This window comes from Branchiostoma floridae, chromosome 15 (genome assembly GCF_000003815.2).
Source record: "Branchiostoma floridae strain S238N-H82 chromosome 15, Bfl_VNyyK, whole genome shotgun sequence".
NCBI classification, from domain to species: Eukaryota; Metazoa; Chordata; class Leptocardii; order Amphioxiformes; family Branchiostomatidae; genus Branchiostoma; species Branchiostoma floridae.
Window position 1 is genome coordinate 12,237,250 of NC_049993.1, and position 19,406 is coordinate 12,256,655.

Here is a 19,406-nt window from a genome sequence, read left to right on the forward strand (position 1 = left end):
AAGTTTTAAATTAGCATACCTCTTTCGTGTCTCATCCTACGTCAATCTAGTTACCCTGGTTATCAGAGTATAACTCCAGCCGACCAAGGGGTTATGCCGCCTACGCAGGGGCAGGGCGGCGTATCTCCCCGGGACGGCTGATTCGATTTACGGGGCTATATAGCCCGGGAAAGAATCGTAGCCGCGAGCGCTGTTCTCTGGCGACCAGAGTACAATCTGGTTTGAAGTAGGAATATCTAGAGTATGGGTTACCGCATATTGATTTGCCAGTATTTACGCCACTTTTCAAGACTCCCAAAGTCAATGCAGATGAACCTTACAATACCGCCCCTTACTACTAATGCTGTCATTCTGTCAATACAGACTATGAATCTACGCAAAGAAATTAAACGACAATGGACACTTCAATACTCGATACAATACAAAAGACATAAACTTAATGTTACAACTTAGCAGTTATTAATATAAAGTCCAGAGTTCATTTCAGGGAGCTTGTTTGCCGATGCCTTCATTCAGCCTCCTTGACCTCCCATCCTCTGTGAACCGCTTACAACATAACAACTATTCCTTAGCAGCGCTGCATAGTCACTCATCAAAACATTCCGTCAAACCCCTGTAGTTTCAGTCAAAGAACAAATCTCGCGAAGGTCAAGAAAATCAATCGCACATAGAGATCGAGAGTGCATTAACAGCAGAATAGGTCAACTGAAGTGGAGATTGTAGTTTCCTTTGCTGGGGATTGTTTAATGCAGTCAGTCGGCACGCAGTGTGCGTGTGGTCGGCGATCAGCAGCTCACGACTGTGAGACTAAATTTAGATGGAGAAGCGGAAGTAACCGTAAGAAATTAAACTCAGCTCACTGACGGAGCAGAATTAACTTTTCTTGAGAGGCTGAGGTTTTTACCTACCCCGAAAGCGCTTATCATAAACACTATAGGCCAAGTGAAGGACTCTGTAAACTTTTTCCCGTCCTCTGGCAAAAACCGAACTACCTAGACATACTGTAAATGCAGAAATGTTCGCGGTGGATTAATGTTCGCGGTTTTCGCGGTGACCACTTCACCGCGAATTTAAAACCACCGCGAACATGTTTCTATTATGATATTAGATTCAGAACGCAAAGACCAAGGAACATCTTTCGTCGATGAAGGTTAGACAACAAGACACCCAAGTTATTATGTTACGATTTTAACCATGTTTTCAACCTTGGAATGTAGGCAAACGAAAGGTTACATTTGAATCCTTCTAAAACATTTTCTTCAAATTCATCTTGCTCTACAGAAAGGTAAACAAGAAAGCATGCTACACACCATGTACTCTCAGAATGTCTACAATGTCGGACAGATTCTTTTCTGTCTGGGCGGCATACTACAGAGCATTATTAGTCTCCACATCAGACTCCTTAGGGTCCACATAATGGATACACAACATTTGTACTGATATCAACGCCACAAGCTGTCTGTTTAAGACAGGAATATCTTTCATTGCTGCGTTTAGAGACTGGTTAATGGGGCTGTGAAATAGTCCTTTGGGTCTTTGTAGGAATTAACGGTCTTAAAATGTCTAAAGAAGAAAGAAGCCTTCAAGTTCTAATGACTTCAGACTACAAGATAAAAGAGTTCCACAATATCCTAATGCGTAAAATTCACATGCCAGTCTCTCTCTCAACTGAGTAGTTTTTAACGAGCTCTGGGCTTTGGCAGTGACAGGCGTCACCATGCTGGAAGATTAGTCGATGAGCATTCCATGCAACAGAAGTACAATTTCAAAGAAGCTAGACAATTGTTATAATCATATCAATGACTTTAAAGGGCTTTTATCATAGGTTTAAGTTCAATATACATATGCTGTGTTGGCACTTCTTTTTGTCTCTTAGGAAACTACCAGTAAAGACTTCTGTCAGGGTGGCATTCAAAGCTCCTCTGCATTATCTCCAAAGCACACTGAAATATTAATAAAAGTACAAATATTTTTATTACAATAAAATCTAATAATATCTAACAAGGCTAAATAAAAAAAAACTATACTGTGATCTGTGATACACATGTTCATCAACAAATTTAAGTTAATACTAACTGCATAATAATAAATACATAGAATGTTGTAAAATGCAATAATAAAAGCTAATGCATGTAGAATGAGCCAGTCACATGGTTAAAAATAGGTTTGATAATACATTTGTATCTTGGAATGATAAAAAAAGTACAATTTCAAAATGATGAACTGGAATACCAGTGCTCTACTACTCCAATACAACTTAAAAACGGGAGTATATGTCATGTGTGTATGTGACATTGTACATGTATGTCTCTACTACTACTACTACATGTCTTTTTTGTAACTGAAGAAATAGCTTAGTGTACATACAAGTACATGATTGTCGATGTATATGGCTCCAGGCCACTGCAATAGGTATCCATTTTGACAATGGAAATACTAACCCTTGTATTGACAGTAAAATTCATCATGTATAAAAATAATGTGTTTGACATATATGTAGAAAAAGAATGGCTATAGACTTGTCTTTAGTATCATATTCATGGTTGAATACTGAATTAATGCAACACAAGTCATAAAATATCATTGTGGAATGATTGTTTGGTACTCTGTATTGACTATCTAGCTCTACACTTGAAATAACACAATTTAGTGTCCTAAAAGCTACTGCTACATCTAATAAGAAGATCCCTTCATCTATATTATTCTTAATTGGCAATCTTCTTTCATATGCCTGCAAAATTGCAAAAATGATTTTGGTCACAAAAGCTTTTGGTTGTAATCAAAGTATACCAAACATTAAAGTTGTATCATAAAAAATGTCTTTATCTCAACACTTAAGTGCAACCATTAAAATTGGATAAAAATGCAACAAGATTTTGGCACATGGGTCAATTTTGGCATGGAAATGTAAACAACAACATGCTTTATCAAAATGTACCCTGGGAAAAACCTAGGGATTTACATGACATTGTGCAATGTATTTACACTTTTAAAAATACTGCATGGATAGTCATCATATGGAAACATTGAATGTTTGACATCTAATCACTCTTGCATATCAAAATAGCCTTAGTTCCCACATATTATGGCAGGTACTGTAACTGCAACATTGGGGCCTAATGGCTGCCATTTAGCGACAATTCGCACTTTTGCCATTTCAGGTGATGACTTCGCGCTCATTGGCACCTGTTCGCAACCAGTTGCAAAACTGTCATTCACGAAGAGTTGCCCACCAGTCTCGTCAAGTGAGATATCGCATTAATGCTTTAAACAGTGTGCAAAATATCCACTTGCACAATGCAACCACTTTTTGCTTGGTGCAACTTACTTCTAAACTCAGGTTGCACAGAGTGCAACTTAGATTTTGATCCTCAGAACTCGATTTTGTTGTCAATTTAGGAAGAAATAGATGGACCGAGGTAGCTCCATTTCATATCAGCCAAACATGTATTGTACCTTTTTTTCAGAAGTTAGTAAATTGTAGGTGGTGCAACTTGAAATTCAATTGTGCAACCTAGTTTTTGCCCCAGGTTGCACACTGTGCAACCTGGCTCAGAAAAGTATTTTGTACACTGAACTCTTGTAGTATCTTTATAGTATATCTATCATCCATCTAGTCATCCAGAGTTCATGACCAGGTTGGCTATAGAGCTGAGTTCACACATCTTCCTGCCATCATGTAAACTGTCCAGGTGGGCCATGTCTTCTCTGGATAGACTGAAGTCAAACACCTGCAAAATTAGGGGAAACTTTGGCATCAAAACATCTTAAACATTTTCTGAACCGCAGCACCTATGTGTACGCACCAAAACCACTTCTTATATCAGTACTCGAAATTCTATTTTCCGCCAGGTTGTTTAGGCAGCAACCTGAGTCAAAAGCCAGCCTGCACCATGGCCATTTCAGGTTGCCCCAAGTTATTACTTTCTTCAAGTCGGCTTCTTATCTATCATCTTTTCTTCCAGTTACATATACATGTAACTGCTTATCTTTAATATCTTTAATAACAAGAAATCAATACAAAAGCTTATGCACATAGGTGGAGGAAAAGCGGTATTCCAACTGCAAAGTTTCAGGTTGTGCACTGCGCTACCTTGGTTTAAAACTAAGTTTTGCCAAGCAAAATGTGGTTGCGTTTGGAAGTGTGCATGTGGGTATTTTGAGCACTGCCAGATCTAAAAAAACAACAACATGGAACCATTATGGCTACAAGTATCAGAGTTATCAATGCAACCATGGATTGAAGTGTTCAAATTCTTTTTATTTCCAAGAAGAACTATGGTTAAGTGGAAGTTATCATCACCAAATAATTTAGAAGCAACATGTACACATAATATAACCTGCTGCACCATGTGGCTGGTGTGTTATGCCAAAAGGCAGTTATAACATTTATACAACAAGGGCAAGCTACTGTATTTGGAAAATGAAATAAATTCAACTTCTAGATGTTAGTCAAACAACACCTCATGTTAGCCATGGACCCAGTACGTGTAAGCCTGGTAGTCCCCACAGACATCCAAGCACCGTAATCAAGTCATTTGTAACACACTGTGGAACAGGAAGCACCAGGAAATGAGTTATACAAGACCTTTCAATAGGGGTGATGAGAGCTGGGCTGATCTGTTCCTCCCAGTGGGACTGATTAAAACTTCTCAAGTCATGAAGGTGACACTTTTAAAAACTTTACAAGATTTAATAGTCTCTGGAGACCTCAGCGAGCACAGAGTCAAGGTCTTCAGGTAAGCCAAGGTTAAGCCTATCACATGGTTGAAAAGCTTTGGCCGCTTCCGCTGAAGTTGTTGATTGCTTGAAGGTTGCAAAATCTAAAAGTCAAGCATGTTTTTCACGCCAATATTTATTGCATCACATCGGATGGGTCTTGGGGCCTGCGAACATTGGCTGCACTCTCACAATGATAATGAGAACACCAGACGTATTACTGCAAAACATGTCACAATTTGGGTACCTTGTGTATGTGCTATAATGATCAATGTGATGATTGTTGGCACCAACAGAAAAAGAAGAAAGTCATTTAGAGCAATTTCTGCCTTTCAATTTCCTATTGTGTGACAGAGGAACTAGAAGAAGGAGTCTTTCCTGCAACTCATGCCTTGAATAGGAAACACTTCAATGTAGTCACTGTAGATAATGTTTCGAGCAATTTTTATTACAGAAACTGCAGGAGGTACAGATTCCTACAAGGTAAAGGCTATGGTAAACTCAAATGAAGTAAGCTAGAGTTCTTGACCTTCCAGTTAGATATGTATAGGAGTTACTGTAACATTTGATCTCACTATCAAGGTTAACTTTTCTTTTGACCATGAGGTATTTTTCAAGTTGATCTCCAAATAAAATTCTATCTAATGCACAAATGCACAATGTATCTACTCATGACAAGCAATCCAAGGATCAACTTTAATTGGATTGTATGACTGATTTTGCGGAGAATTACTATTAGCTACTTATTAAAAACTAGTCATGTGTAATTTGTCATTTGGTAATCAACTATTTGTATTTGATTTTGTCTATAAGCATGATAATTGTTGACTTAAAAGTCAGCCAAGCTGAATGAAAGTCAGTGTCATGTAATAATAGTATTAAATTTGTATTAGATTTATAATTTGATTTGGTATTGTATCTAAACAGATGTCTGGCTAACTATTTCACTGCTCTTTTTAGATCATTTCTTCTGATCATCTATTTGACTGTAAGCTTTCAAAAACAGATACAAACTGATGATAGATGTTAAACATGAACTTCCAACATCTACTTGGAGATCAGGAAGTCATGGAATTCCAGCTGGATTCCAACTCATGTGCAGATCGGCATGTAAGCCATTCAGATATTCCATATCATTTTCTCTCAGCTGAAAGTCTAACACCTGCAATAGAGAATGAAAACAGGTGGCAGAAAGTTGCCTTGGACTCACTCTCCTACAAAGCTAGTCTGAGGCCTATATAAGAAAATCTTTAGAGGCTCTGATAAACTGGGCAGAGGTTTCCACTTTTGTGGGCGTGGCTTGTAACCACAGCCAATCGGAGAATCAACTTTATCAAAAAACAATGGGCAATTCTCTGATTGGCTGACAGCTGGTAAGAAGCTATGCCCACAGAAGTGAAAACCTTACCCGAGTTTAGCTAAGGTTTTAGATCATTACAGAAATATATGACGTCATTGCTGCAACTGTGAAATCATAGAACACAGCAAAAAAAGACATCTTGCAGTTCATGACTTGTTAAAATAGATTCAAGTGCACCCTGTAAGGTATAATGTCTGATACTAAATAGGGGCACATAAACATTCTACTCTAAATACATGACTTTATTTCTTAACTCACCTGGCAATTTTCCCTGATCCTCTCTTCTTTAGTGGACTTTGGAATGGTGACCACACCATTCTGAAACAACACAACAGAAGGCATCTCTATCAATGGGGGAAAAAAAGAATTCCATTTTTCAACTAACATGAAAAATCCAGAACAGTTTGGCAGATCATTTTAGGAAGAAGTTTGCTACATTAATCATTTTTGTTTTGTTTATTCCAAAAAATTAACAACATAGCATGTGGATAGGGTGAGAGAACAGAAAAAGAAGAGTGTCATACAATGATTTGCATGATATATAATAATACATATGATATATATACATAATACAATTCAAGTTAAAAAAATTCAAGATAGATAAATTGGTCATCTAAGATATAATACAATTAGCGTAATAAAAATATATACATCATACAACAACAACATAATTTAGCATACATTGACAACAAACTACTGTGGCCTTGATACTAGGCACAAGGCACACCTGCAAGCTTGCAACATTTCCACAGATAAATATTGTCTGTAGAAAAGTGACTTCTTTCACAAAAATACATTTGAAAAACAGCCCTAATGTCTTGGACTGAGACATTGAGTCTGTTCTAGGTATATAAGACATGGCAAATGTTCATCTTTTACATTGAAATATATGTAACGGATTAATGCGACCATATAGACAGTCATGACAATACATTTTGTACAACACCGCCAGATGGCCCTTGGAGGAAAACTGTGGTTTAGATCATTCCTACAATGAAGACTTTGATCATGACAGGCCTTTGGTTACTACTCAAGGCCATATTCAGGAACATTAATGGCTTTCTGAGCCATGAGAACACCTTTTAGTCAACCAGTAGGCAAGTGTCACCTGTGAGCTATGAGTGGGAGTACTCCACTCTATGGCTCTGAGCTGGTATGTTTTCAGCCTCACTGACCATGTCAGAGTTTCTTCCACACAACATCAATAATCCAATATAGTCTTTGCAGTATTCTGCTCAGGTGTGCCTGCACTAGTGCTATGTACTGATATATAGTAATGGTACAGTACTGCAACAATCATTCAGGTACATGTCCAAAATACAGGTAAATCCATGCACAGGTTTTATACTGGTACTGCAGGGCTCGAAATAATACCCGCATATGCAGGTTAGTGCAGGCAAAATTGGAGCTGTGCAGGTATTTCTGGTGTCTAACTGCACCTAACATACACTGGTCCATGTGCAGGGTTTTATACATAAATATTCAAAGGTGTGGGTGCATGTCGATTGTTATTAGCTGCATTGACTGTTGCCACGTATTAGGTATAATGGTTCCTGAACCCTGTACTGTATCTGAACATATCATAGACTAAGTCTTGTATACTCAAGTGCCAGACATGTGTGTAACTTTTTACTTATTCTGTTACTGATACATTACATCAATGAAGATTAGACATTCAGGTAAAGTGTAGTAAAATATGCCAGATAATACTTGCTAAGTGAATGTGTTTCTTGAGTATCTCTTATTTGGCTTTGAAAAAACTGATGAAATCAGTGTCGCCTTTTCAAATGTGATATTCTCTTGAAAGCATGGGTTCTCTGCATGAGATAATGTACCCCAGGTAACAGAAATCCTGTTAACTGTTAATTTATGTTTATATCATTATTAAAGACCACAACACATTGTCCAAAATAGGACAGGCACAAGTAAAAAGCTGGACCTGTACCTACATCTCTGTACTGGTACCTGTAAGGTATGCAGCCTTTCCTCTTAGTATTCTGCACAGAACCTACCTAACACCCGTATCTGTGACACTACAACAACATCCAATACTGCACAGGAATCAAAGTAATAGTCCCATAATGACCATGTCCTCGGTAATGAAAAGGAAGGTGATGAGAGTGAATGGGAAAACAAGGTGATTACTGAGGCAGTAGATACAACCATCAGGAATCCATTTAGGACACGACAGGAAATCAGTTCTCCTCAAGGGATGCTGTTCCTGGTGCTGAAAGGATGGCTATTGTAGCAGACTGGCAAAACAAGTACCGAAAATTCCCTTACGCTTGCAGAAAATTAAGAGTTGCAGGTATCATTGAGTCTGCGCTTCAAACAATTGTAGCAACACAATGGTAGACAGAACATGTAACATTACTTCAATGTGTGGTGAGTTTGTGGTGAGAGGACAATGCAAAAACAGTGCACTTAGATCTACAACATAGCAAAAATTTCAAATGTTATCCAATTTTAAGCCATAGGACATATTCCAACAACTTTTATGTTTGTATGTACTATGTATGTATATATGTATTTATGTTTTTGATTGTTTCAAACCTTTTTCTCAACTTCTTTCTTTTTTCAGATTGGTAAATATTCATAGTAATAGTAAAGTTCTTCAAACACAACCAAAGTTGTACTCAATTCCAACGTTTCGATGTCTGTCAGACACCATCATCAGGGTTGGAAAGACTGCCTATAAGTAGCAGCGCAAAGCAAATCCAGCCATTCCAACCCTGTTAATGGTGTCAGACAGACATCAAAACGTTGGAAGTGAGTACTACTTTGGTTGTGTTTGAATAACTTTACTATATGTTATGTTTTCCTATCCAAAGAATGCGATTTCTCCCATGTTTTTTAATGACACCACTATATTCTCTCTTTATATTCCATCGAGCTTCTGACTCAATCCTGAGTGTGTGTCTACCAGCACTAGACTTGCTTGTTATTGAAATTCGTGTTCTTCAGCCATGCAGTAATCTTCAATCACGCTCTCAGAGAGTCTCACTTCATGCTGGAAGAGTTGATTCCCCCCTGATACAACCCCGTGATAAGGTTGCCCTTGCTTGGCCTGATATACACTTGTAGGTCAATCACAGATACAAAATTCCATCCATAATCTATCTGTAATTTCCTACCCTGGCAAACTTCCCACTTTCAGCTTCTGAACCTCCCAACCATTCAGGTGGAGCACAGTCTATTGACAGTCTTTGTGAATGATTTTCCAGTTTCTAATTGATTACTTCTATTAGTAGTACTGTAAATGCAGAAATGTTCGCGGTGGATTAATGTTCGCGGTTTTTGCGGTGACCACTTCACCGCGAACATTTTTCTATTATGGTATTAGACTGCAGTCTATGGTGTTACCGTGAACTTAAATCCACCGCGAAAAGTCCTTCTCCCCGCTACCGCGAAATTAAATCCCCACGAACTTAAATGCATTTACAGTATTTGTATGTAAGTAAGTAATTGATTAGACTAGCTATGGAACAAATGAAGTAGCAACATGTAAGACCAGTTGAAAGCCAAACTTGAGCCAATTAGAACAAGGGGTTTACCTTTGGACTCAATGTTCAGTGAAATGAAAGAATTCAATCATTGATTCTGGAATTGAGACTCAAGTTTGGCCTTGTAATCTTCCATCTAACAAGGTTTGATGCTTGGGGGGAATCCAGGAAGGCTGGATATGTTATGTAAGTTTCACTTTCATTGTGTAGTAAGCCAGATTCTACTACTGCCAGAATATACCTGGGGCTATTCTAAAAGGGGGAAACCTCCAGATTGCTACACCCAGCTATTTCAAGAATTAGGGATTGTCATCTAAATTCAAGAGTGAAACAAATGTAATCAAAAAGAGGGGGATAGCACATCCATTCTTGACTTTTCAAATGAAGAAGATTACAACATGACAATATGACATTGACTTTGTCTTTCACACTATAGCACCACTGACAAAATTACACTTGAACGATACAATCATGATGAAGTTTCTAACCTTTCTATAACCTTTACATCATCTACGAGAAACGCCTAGGGTACATGGGGCAGGGAGCTGTAAATTAACCTCACAATGATATTTTTCATAAGGAAAGGTCAAAACAGTGGAGTCAGCTCCCATGGCTATTGATGATGAAGTTATACTTGATGGTCTAATGAATCAAAAGCACACTAACCTAGTTCTACTGAGGTAGTAAATATCATCACTCTAAGTACTCCACAATGACCCAGGTCATCTGAAGGATATGAAAAGTACCAGTTAGGCTAACGTCACGTTTCCACAAAGGGGCCTGGCCTGGCAGTTTTGGGGAGCGAAAAGTATGATATAAAAGACTACAAAAACACAAAATGGACCAAAAATAATTCAACGGCATGCTTTGTGCATATTTACTTGAAAAATTCATAAACTTAAATTCTTTGTTTACGCAAACATCCTGGTCGAGCCCCAGGTATGAAATGTGACGTAGGGTTGTTAACTTGGGATCTAAAGATTCTGGATTTGAATCCCTAGCAGGTCGCAAAGTTGTGCCATTGGGAAATGCACTATACACCTATTCACTCACTCGACTCAATGATTACCTAATTTCTGTCAGGAATATCCTGTTGGATGGGATATAAAGCTGGAGGTCCCATGTTTGAGGACAGCCACACATTAAAGAACCCACCACACTTATCAGTAAGAGTAGGGGTCCTTCCTGGTATGGATCCTTCAAAACCTTCAGACCTCTGCTTGTACGTAACGTACAGAGCTTGTGTTTTACATCCCCAGCATGTTTTATGCACAAACGAGACACCCCGTCATAAACTTTTACTTTCTCCTGATACTCTGGAGTGCCTGTGAACTTCGAAAGAAAAACCTCTTGACAGGAGGTGTTGAAGCATGTTCTGCATGCATACATCTTGTAGAAGTGCATTTGTACCTGATTTACAGTGCTTTCAGTAGAGCAGTGGATACTGCTGCCCGGGGATCACAGGAAATGGGAAGTGAGTGGGCAGTAATACTCCTAAGTAGGGCTGTGTATCAGTACATGTACCTGTATGATATCCCGGGTACATCATTTAGGTACAGGTTCAAATACCAACACATTTGAATAGCATTTGATAACACTTGTACTCATATACATGTAACATTATATTCTTATGTTGTTATATCTGTTAGAATCTGTTATTCCTACCTCAAAGATACAAATTTAAGCACTGGAACGTGCATGAGACAAGTGAAGTCCAAATTAACATTCTGTTAACTGCTCATTCATTCTGTTAACTGCTCATTCATGCTGTTGCTGTCACCAGTGAAGACCACAGATTACCTTGTGAAATTATTCAGGTATAGGTACAAACCTGTACCTGAACATACGTAATGTAGGCTTTTGGCCCCACTCCAAAGGATACATACCTAGTTTAAGTTACAGGTCCTGGAGTAACATGCATTTGTCATGTGTCAAATGTCCAAAGTATACCCCCTATATGGCAATTGATATACATTTGTCACAAAAAATGGCTAAGAATGATAATGATAATTTGTGTCAACTCCCCTGTTTATCAGTCTTAACTTAATGTATTTCCTAACTAAAAAAGAAGATTATATGTCAATGGATGGGACTCCAACCTATGAGCCATGTAAATGTTTCAGTTAGGCAAGGCTCATTACACGAATCTATAACCTTTAATGCTAACATATAGACACAAAAAATTGCACCTATGTAAAATTTATTGTATTTCTATACTCCACTCCACCAGGAAAGCCTTTCCTAATGGGTCTTTAGTTTCACAAAGTTGTTCTAAAGCTTTCAGCTGAAATGAGCTTGGGAGGACTTATACTTGGTAATAGTTCCCATGTGGCCCTGTACCCACTTAGTAAGAACTGAAGTATATCCACATTACTGGGGAAGGAAAGCAGGTCAAATGTCCCATCTGTAACAGTGCAGGTATAATGAGAGCAGTATATCTTACCTTATGTGTAAGTGATAGGGGTAGGAGTTAGGTGTGTGCTGGTAAGAGGTGAACCTGGTACTTTGTAAATCTTGTGGCAGTGGTTTGAGGACATTTTGTTAATGTTAAAGGGAGGGGATGACTGAACAAAATCTAACTTTTTTAATCCAAAATATTTTCGAATAGGGTTTGGGCATTGTATAGAAGAAACTGGGGTTTTAGGAAATCAAACCACACATAAAAGAAGTAGATCATTCTAAAGAAGAATTCTTTCTTCCTTTAAAATATAGGCAAATACATTCAGTATTCCTTGCATCATTAAAAAAGTTGAATAAAATGCAGGGGTTAATACCTGTGGGCATGGAAAAAAAGAGATGACAACAGATCTATACTGTACGGTACCCTATGAAACTTTTTTTCCAAATACCGTAATGTATATTATACACATGACTTACGAAAGTAGAATAACGAATATTTGTAGCAGAAATGTAGTTCAAAATATTCCATTTCTACAAAAACATTGCAGTTGATTGTCTTTGCATTTTTCTAAATTAAGTCACCTTGTTTTCTAACAGAAAGAAATCATGGAAAATTTTACATGTCTATCAATTGAAAAGAAGAAAAGTTACAAAAGAAGTAAACCTTTAATTTCATACTACAGGTGTAGCATGCTGGAATATACTGATGGCCAGAATGTACACGTACCCAGGTATATTCTGGCTAGGGGTACATTGTAGCCTGCTACACCTAACAGTAACACTGTAATGTTTTATCATAGACTAACCTGTATGCTCCAACGTATGAGGATCTGTGCTGGTGTCTTCTGGTATTTAGTTGCTATTGTAGTGATGGCTGGCTCCTTGAGTGCACTCCCCTTGGCCAGTGGACAGTACCCCTCTACTGCAATACTGTGTGCCTGACAAAACCTCATCAAGTCTTTGGGATTTTGGTAAGGATGGTATTCCACCTGCATTAATACAAAAGAATGTAAAATATTACAAGCTGAAAAAAAATCTGTATCGTACAATGTGCACTTAAATAGCAATAAAGTTTTTGGCAACCTACACAGTGCCGACTCTAAAGACAGAGCCTGCTGGTAGCACATCTAATCGTCGCCTGACAGGGAACAACAGATGATAAACCAGATAGCCTGTGTATATGAGTGCCTAAACTTATACAGTATGAAAGAAAATTATCAAAGCCTAGGTAGGTAGGTGTAGGGAATTGGACACCCTGGTGTGTGACCTTGGTACTGCAGTAAAACTTCCCATTTTTGTATCTTTTGTCCTGGACATGCTATGGTCTTGATTTTTTGGAGGTACATGTAGATAGCTTTTGATGTAAGGAAAAAGTGGTGTAAGTTTGGGCCACCTGGCAGCTTGCACTGGAATTGCAGAGGCATTTTTGTTCAAATATTTCAAGGAGGATAACTGAACAAAGCAACAATGAATTTCCATGATATTCGGTATGCCATGTCAGTTCAATATTGAAGTGGGTGCAGGTGGTTGACAGCTTTTTTCAACTACCATAATTAATAATGCAGTTGTCAGGTTTTTGATATGCAGCATATCAATGTACTTTAATTCTAGAACTGCCTTTGAAGTGAAATTGAGTAAAAATTCTATCCCATGTAGTGGAAGACCTACTGGCCCCTGTAACAGCTATCATTTAATGAATGAAGACCTTTATTGTACATTCATACCCACTGGGTTCAGTACAGGTCACAATAAATGATACAACACGATATCATGATACAATGAATCTACACTACTCAAGAATCGTATTCTACTGCGTACATTTGGCTTCTTCTCGTTTCTTTGTGATATATAAGCTGGTGTGTTACGCCAAACGGCGGTTATACCGGCTATATAGATACAGATACAGATATTGAAAATGTAAAAACAGATATGCTTTATAAGTAAAGGTTTGTCTAGATTCATAAGGAATATAAATTTGTCTATATTACTTAGTCGTATGAAGTGGGGGAACATGAAATCTATTAGTCTGTAGAGTTAAATGACAGTCACTCTTCTCTGCTCTGCTGGTTAGACCACACTGATTTTGTTACATGGACAACAAGATCCTCTCGACTCATTTAAGCGGGTCAGGAAGGTTAAGCAAATGATGGAACACACAGAACATGGCACTTACATATGATACTTCAATATTTTTGTTCACATCTTCTTTGACGATGGAAGACTTTGTCTAGGGATCAAAATACATTCTATTTTTCAGTTTATCTATACTGATACATGGCCAGGATGAAAGTCATGCAATGACATTGGTATCATGATATTTTCTGATATTTGTTATGCAGTTTACAGCATGTACTTGCTAAATTTGTAGCTTTTTTGTACATACTTACAGTATGGTTATAAACTTTTTTTTGACACAAAAGAAAATTGGAGTGCGCACAGATGTCATCCATAAAATAACTTCAGTACGGCCTTTGATCAACATCTAATCTTTCCACCTACAGGACCTAGGTTTATTACTTGGTAATTATAATGGAATATTAACAACAAGTGGGGGGTGTTGGGCAATTTAAGAGGGGCATCAGTTTCACAGCTCTGTGCTCTCTCTGATCTTTCAAAGTAATTTACTGTGAGATATCAGTTCAAAGCCTACACACTATGTTTGATCTAGCAACCAGATAGCACTCAAAGTGACGTCAATGACAACAGCCCAGGATTTACAAGTTTGTAATTTGCAATTTGAAAGAAAGCTGTGAAGAGGGGATCTTCTCATCTGTATGAGGGTGGGGGTGGGGGTGCGGGGTTCCCAACAATGCTTTATGTTAACTTCAGGAAAGCTGCCTACTACTAGTATGAGCATGAGTCCTGATAAATAGAAAGCACCATGATGCTTATTGCTATGTGGTTAGTGTGCGTAGTACAGTGGTTAGCAGCCCTGTCAGTGGAACTAGAAGCCGTGAGTTTAATTCTGTCTGTGTCACTCACCCGACATGCACTCTTAACCAGAAATGGCTGCAGTCCTTTAAGGACAGGGTGTTAATGTGTGTTTCACTTCATTGTGCTAGTCAAAAAGCCCTTGGGGAATTTCCCGGTACAATGAACCTGTCAATACTGTCTTCTCTTTTATGACCACTGGAAGAACAGCTCTCCAGTGAGCTGATATTGATATAACTTTCACTGTTTTTGCTAAATTTTTCCCACCTTGCTAGGAAGTACATGAAATTGAAGAGCTTTCCTCCATGAATAGGTTGGTTAGGGTATTAAGAGGGTCTGCATGGGGGTTCCTGACAACGATTTACGCTGAATTCAGAAGATAACCCTACGTATTACGCTAAATCACGGAAGGCAATTACGCTAAATTTGGTCGCCTTGCTACGAATTACATAGATATAATAAGATGGTTTTCCCTACGAGTTACGCGAAATAAAAATAGGCTGCCTACGCCTTACGGAAAAGAGCATGCAGACCCTCTATCAAGGTTCTCTCTTCTACACAACCACTAACAATTCCCTACTGATGTTTGGGTAGTCTTTCTCCCTTCCTCAGGGCAATACTGACTGGTTCTATTTCCTACTAATCCTAGTGCCAGAAGGAAGGTAGCAGAAAGACAACCCAAGCAATGGCAGGAAATTGTTACTGTAGAAAGAACCTTATTACCATCTAAAGAGGTTTCCCTACCAACTTCAGGAAATTAAAATAGCTTGGGTATAGCCTCACAGAATTGGTACGTACGCCTCCAAAGAAACTCACTCCTCACTAATGAAAAAGCTTGCTTACATAAAAAGTTGTACCTTTTAGCTACTTTGACTACTACTACTACTACTACTCTCCGGTTTAACGTCTGTTGTTCCCCATCCTGTGGGGGTCAGACGTGCTAATAGAAATATGGAATCTCCTAATCTTAACATCTCTTTGACAGGGCATTTTTGTTGGATGAACACCACTATCTATATGTAGCATCTGCCTCTTGTGCATGGTGCTGTAAAATAACTTAAATTCGCAAAAAGGGGACAAAGGTGTTTGTGGTTAAGCAGAAGACTCAATGCATTTCCATAATATTCTAAGTTGGAGGTGGAAAGATCACCTCAGAAATCGTGAACATAAGACCACCACAAATATTCCTAGACGTACAGTGTACAACAGTGCACAAAGACACTGTTATAAACAAGATGAAAAGACTGCTGTTGAACAACAAAGCCTGGTCCTGATAAGAAAAGCTTTGCCACATTAGTAACACATATCCATACATCCTGCCATAGTAATTCTCCCACTGGAACTGATAAGGATTCATTTGGCACAGGTTTATCTGAGGTCATTGGCTTTGCTCCAAGCCAAATGTTCTGGGGCAAAATGAACAAATGAATAGAAAACAACCATCGCCAAAGTGGAAAGGAGTGTTTCATCCATAACTGAATTCAGATAGACTTCTGAGGTGGTAAGTGGAACAAGATGAGGTGGGGTGAACTGGGATTTTGGAAAAGATACAGCTCTGAGTGTCGGCAAATTTTAATATAAATTGTTTCATGTTACAAATTCCTACAATGGGCCAAATAATGTTGCATTTGTAAAGCTGTTACCAATTATTCAATCTGTCAATGGCTATTCTTGTATCTAGGATGAAGAACTACATCTGTAGAGCATTTACAGAATTTGACATTAGAAAATTAAAGTTGTTTCTATAAGTATATCAACAAATAGCCTTGTAGGACAAAACAAAAAATTCAATGTAAACGTACATGCATTTTCATTGCTAGCAGCACTCTTCTAATGATTAATATTAAGATCCAACTTAGGCTTGCACAATTGACCAGTTTAAGATGGGGACAGGTGAAGTTTATGGTAATTCAGCACAGTGGCAATTTGGTACATGTAGTTGTGTAGCCATTTGAAGGAATGTGTTAAGTATTCAGAAAGGGTGGATGGGTGGTCCACTATTTCTGGTAAAACCAGAATACATTTAGGGATAGTCCAATTTAGAGCATTGATAGCTGAGTGGCTGTGCTAGCAGGCACAGGATTAAGAGGTCATGGTTTCCATATCTGGCTTAGATGTCCTTAGAAAAGGAATTTACCATGGATTTCCCTCACTCCACACAGGTGTAAAAAAGGGTACCTGACTTTGGTGGTGGAGGTAAAAAAGGTATACTAGGTGGAAGAAAAGGAATGGGCTCTGCCTTCCAATACCCATTCCCATGACAGGGAATAACAACAAAAGACACCAAAGAGGCCTAGGCTATGGTATTTTTACTCTTTTGTAACACTAATTCAGAGACAGTTTGACATACCTGATTGACATGTGGCACTACTGTACAGTCTTGTATGAGCTGCTCTAGATGGGGGACAAGGAAGTTACTGACTCCTATAGCTCTGCACAAACCTGAGGGTAAACAAACAATGAAGAAACCAGTAGATGGGCCACAAAATCTGTCAATGAGTAAAAAAATATCTTAGAAAAAATGCATATCAACATGGTTCCTAGCTCAATTTCTCATAATTTCTCATCTTTGATTAATATTTCGTCTGAGAATGTCTTGTACAATTTTAATGACAATGCCACCTGCATAAAGCAAGGAGGACCTACAGTACCATGTCAAGACACATACAAAAGCGTATTTTGTTTGTTAAACCAAACATATGCTATCTACACATGCATGTTTGTGGATAGCACCATCTTTGCCCATAGGTATGGAATATATATGTTATACATACATGCAGTCATGCCAGTGTAGGGTGACATAACCATTCAGCAATGCCCCCTTTTAACATTGAACAAAACTGCAGTGTCCTACCTTTACTGTACAAGTCTTCCAGCGCCCTCCATGTCTCAGCTCTGATGGTTCTGTTGTCTTGTCCCTTTCCTCGTGGGCAGTCAGGCCAGTGTATCAGGTAGAGGTCTGTTCAAAAGAATGCATTTTGTAATTGTTTAAAGTGTTTTCAAATTGTTGAAGATGTTTGCATTTCTACACTGTCAGAATGCTAATATCTATACATTGTACATGCATCAAGTTGACTATCCAAAACTGTTATGACAAAATGAAATGCGAAACACTCAAAAACTAGGCTGCAACTGGAGTCTCCCTGATAATATACAGCATTGAATTGCTAGTGAGAAACCTAGGAAGAGCAGATAAGGATAAATAAACAATGATGAATAAACAACAATAATATCAATGTGTAGACTGTAGACATACTAATCCAATGGTCTATGCTTACATGTATCACATGTGGGTGCCACAAGGAAGTATACTGGGCCCCTTGTTATTCTACATAAATGATCTCCTGGTTATAAAAAGGTAAAAGTTACTAGATGCCAGACTGCTGCATTCTACTGACTTGTGTCTCTGATGACATAAATAGGCTGAAACGAAAACTCAAAGTGAACGAAAGAAAAGTGTCCTTACCCAAATAATCCACCCCAAGTCTCTTGCAAGACTCCTTGAATGCAGTTTTCGTGGATTCGTACCCATAGTCCAGCGGCCACAACTTGGTGGTAACGAAGATCTGCTCCCTGGGAACCCCGCTCTGTTTGATGGCTGCTCCGAGCTGTTCCTCGCAGCCGTACCGTTTAGCGGTATCTATGAGTCTGATTCCGCAATCTCTGAGCGCGTAGACTATCGCTGACTGAGAAAAGCCTCCATGGTGGGAAGTACCTACAAGAAAAAGGTTTCCTCTAGCTTTCCAACTTAAAGTATTTGAAGATATAATAATGCGTCCATATCGGCCCGAATATGCGCATGCATGCAGGGGATGCATATTTATTGTGATTTGCGGATGGCGATTTTTTCCCTGTCAAATAAAATTTTGTTATGCTACTAGTACTTGATTAAAACATGCATCTCAATGAAGTTGATATATACTAGTAAACAAATAGATACTCAAGTCAAATCTCACTCACCAAGAAACAGCTGACCTAATGATTATGTTATGATGTAATGGTTTCATAAAATAATTCATTCTTTCTATCTATGTTTTACAAATTCATTCTTTCATCTTTAAGTTACTGTAGCTGAGAGTCTCCAAAATTTGCAAATTTCCGCTAGCCACAGGGGACCGCTATCCCTTGTCTGGTAGTTGTGTATGGGGCCATCTTTTATACAGCAGTTTCATACATTGTAAAAACCTACAGTGGAGTTCTACAGCACTCTGGTAAGTCTACTATACATAAAACACACGAACATGTCACAAAAACACTCTTACCTAGGCCAAGAATCGGCATTTTAACTCCATTTGACAGCACAACACACTCAGTCGAAACTTTGGCAGCCATTTTTACTTGAGATAACCATGGGCTGCCTACTGTACACATACCTTTGCCTGATTACTTTTCTAAAATTTTCCTGTCAGTAATATTATATTTTATGGAAAATATTACTCTAAAATTTAACAATAATAGATAAACAAATACTATCACAGTATAAGGTATAAAAA

General features: G+C 38.3%; 1 protein-coding gene across 3 annotated transcripts; it reads right to left on the reverse strand.

Moving 5' to 3' along the window:
* Window positions 1-1,770: 1,770 nt before the first annotated feature.
* LOC118432427 (9,11-endoperoxide prostaglandin H2 reductase-like) lies at window positions 1,771-19,330 on the reverse strand. Of its 3 annotated transcripts, XM_035843989.1 has the most exons (8): window positions 19,176-19,329; window positions 18,380-18,628; window positions 17,768-17,872; window positions 17,264-17,355; window positions 12,789-12,971; window positions 6,338-6,397; window positions 3,579-3,731; window positions 1,771-3,272 (listed from the first exon to the last, which is right to left on the reverse strand). In XM_035843989.1, the coding sequence occupies exons 1-7, from the start codon at window positions 19,282-19,284 to the stop codon at window positions 3,618-3,620; spliced, it is 912 nt and encodes a 303-aa protein (XP_035699882.1). In that variant the 5' UTR covers window positions 19,285-19,329; the 3' UTR covers window positions 1,771-3,272; window positions 3,579-3,617. The 3 variants fall into 3 exon arrangements, with proteins under 3 accessions (XP_035699882.1, XP_035699881.1, XP_035699883.1); XM_035843988.1 differs by having other exon boundaries at window positions 1,771-3,731; XM_035843990.1 differs by lacking the exons at window positions 1,771-3,272; window positions 3,579-3,731 and adding an exon at window positions 5,609-5,881 and having other exon boundaries at window positions 19,176-19,330.
* Window positions 19,331-19,406: the final 76 nt, after the last annotated feature.

Bases quoted from the DNA above. Each gene is read 5' to 3' on its own strand.
- LOC118432427 (XM_035843989.1), bottom strand. From the start codon at position 19,284: ATGTGTACAGTAGGCAGCCCATGGTTATCTCAAGTAAAAATGGCTGCC. The intron at 17,873-18,379 runs GTAAGGACACTT...TCTTTTGAACAG, and splicing joins ACTTGGGGTGGATTATTTGG to ACCTCTACCTGATACACTGG. The intron at 12,972-17,263 runs GTATGTCAAACT...GTATTAATGCAG, and splicing joins TAGTGCCACATGTCAATCAG to GTGGAATACCATCCTTACCA.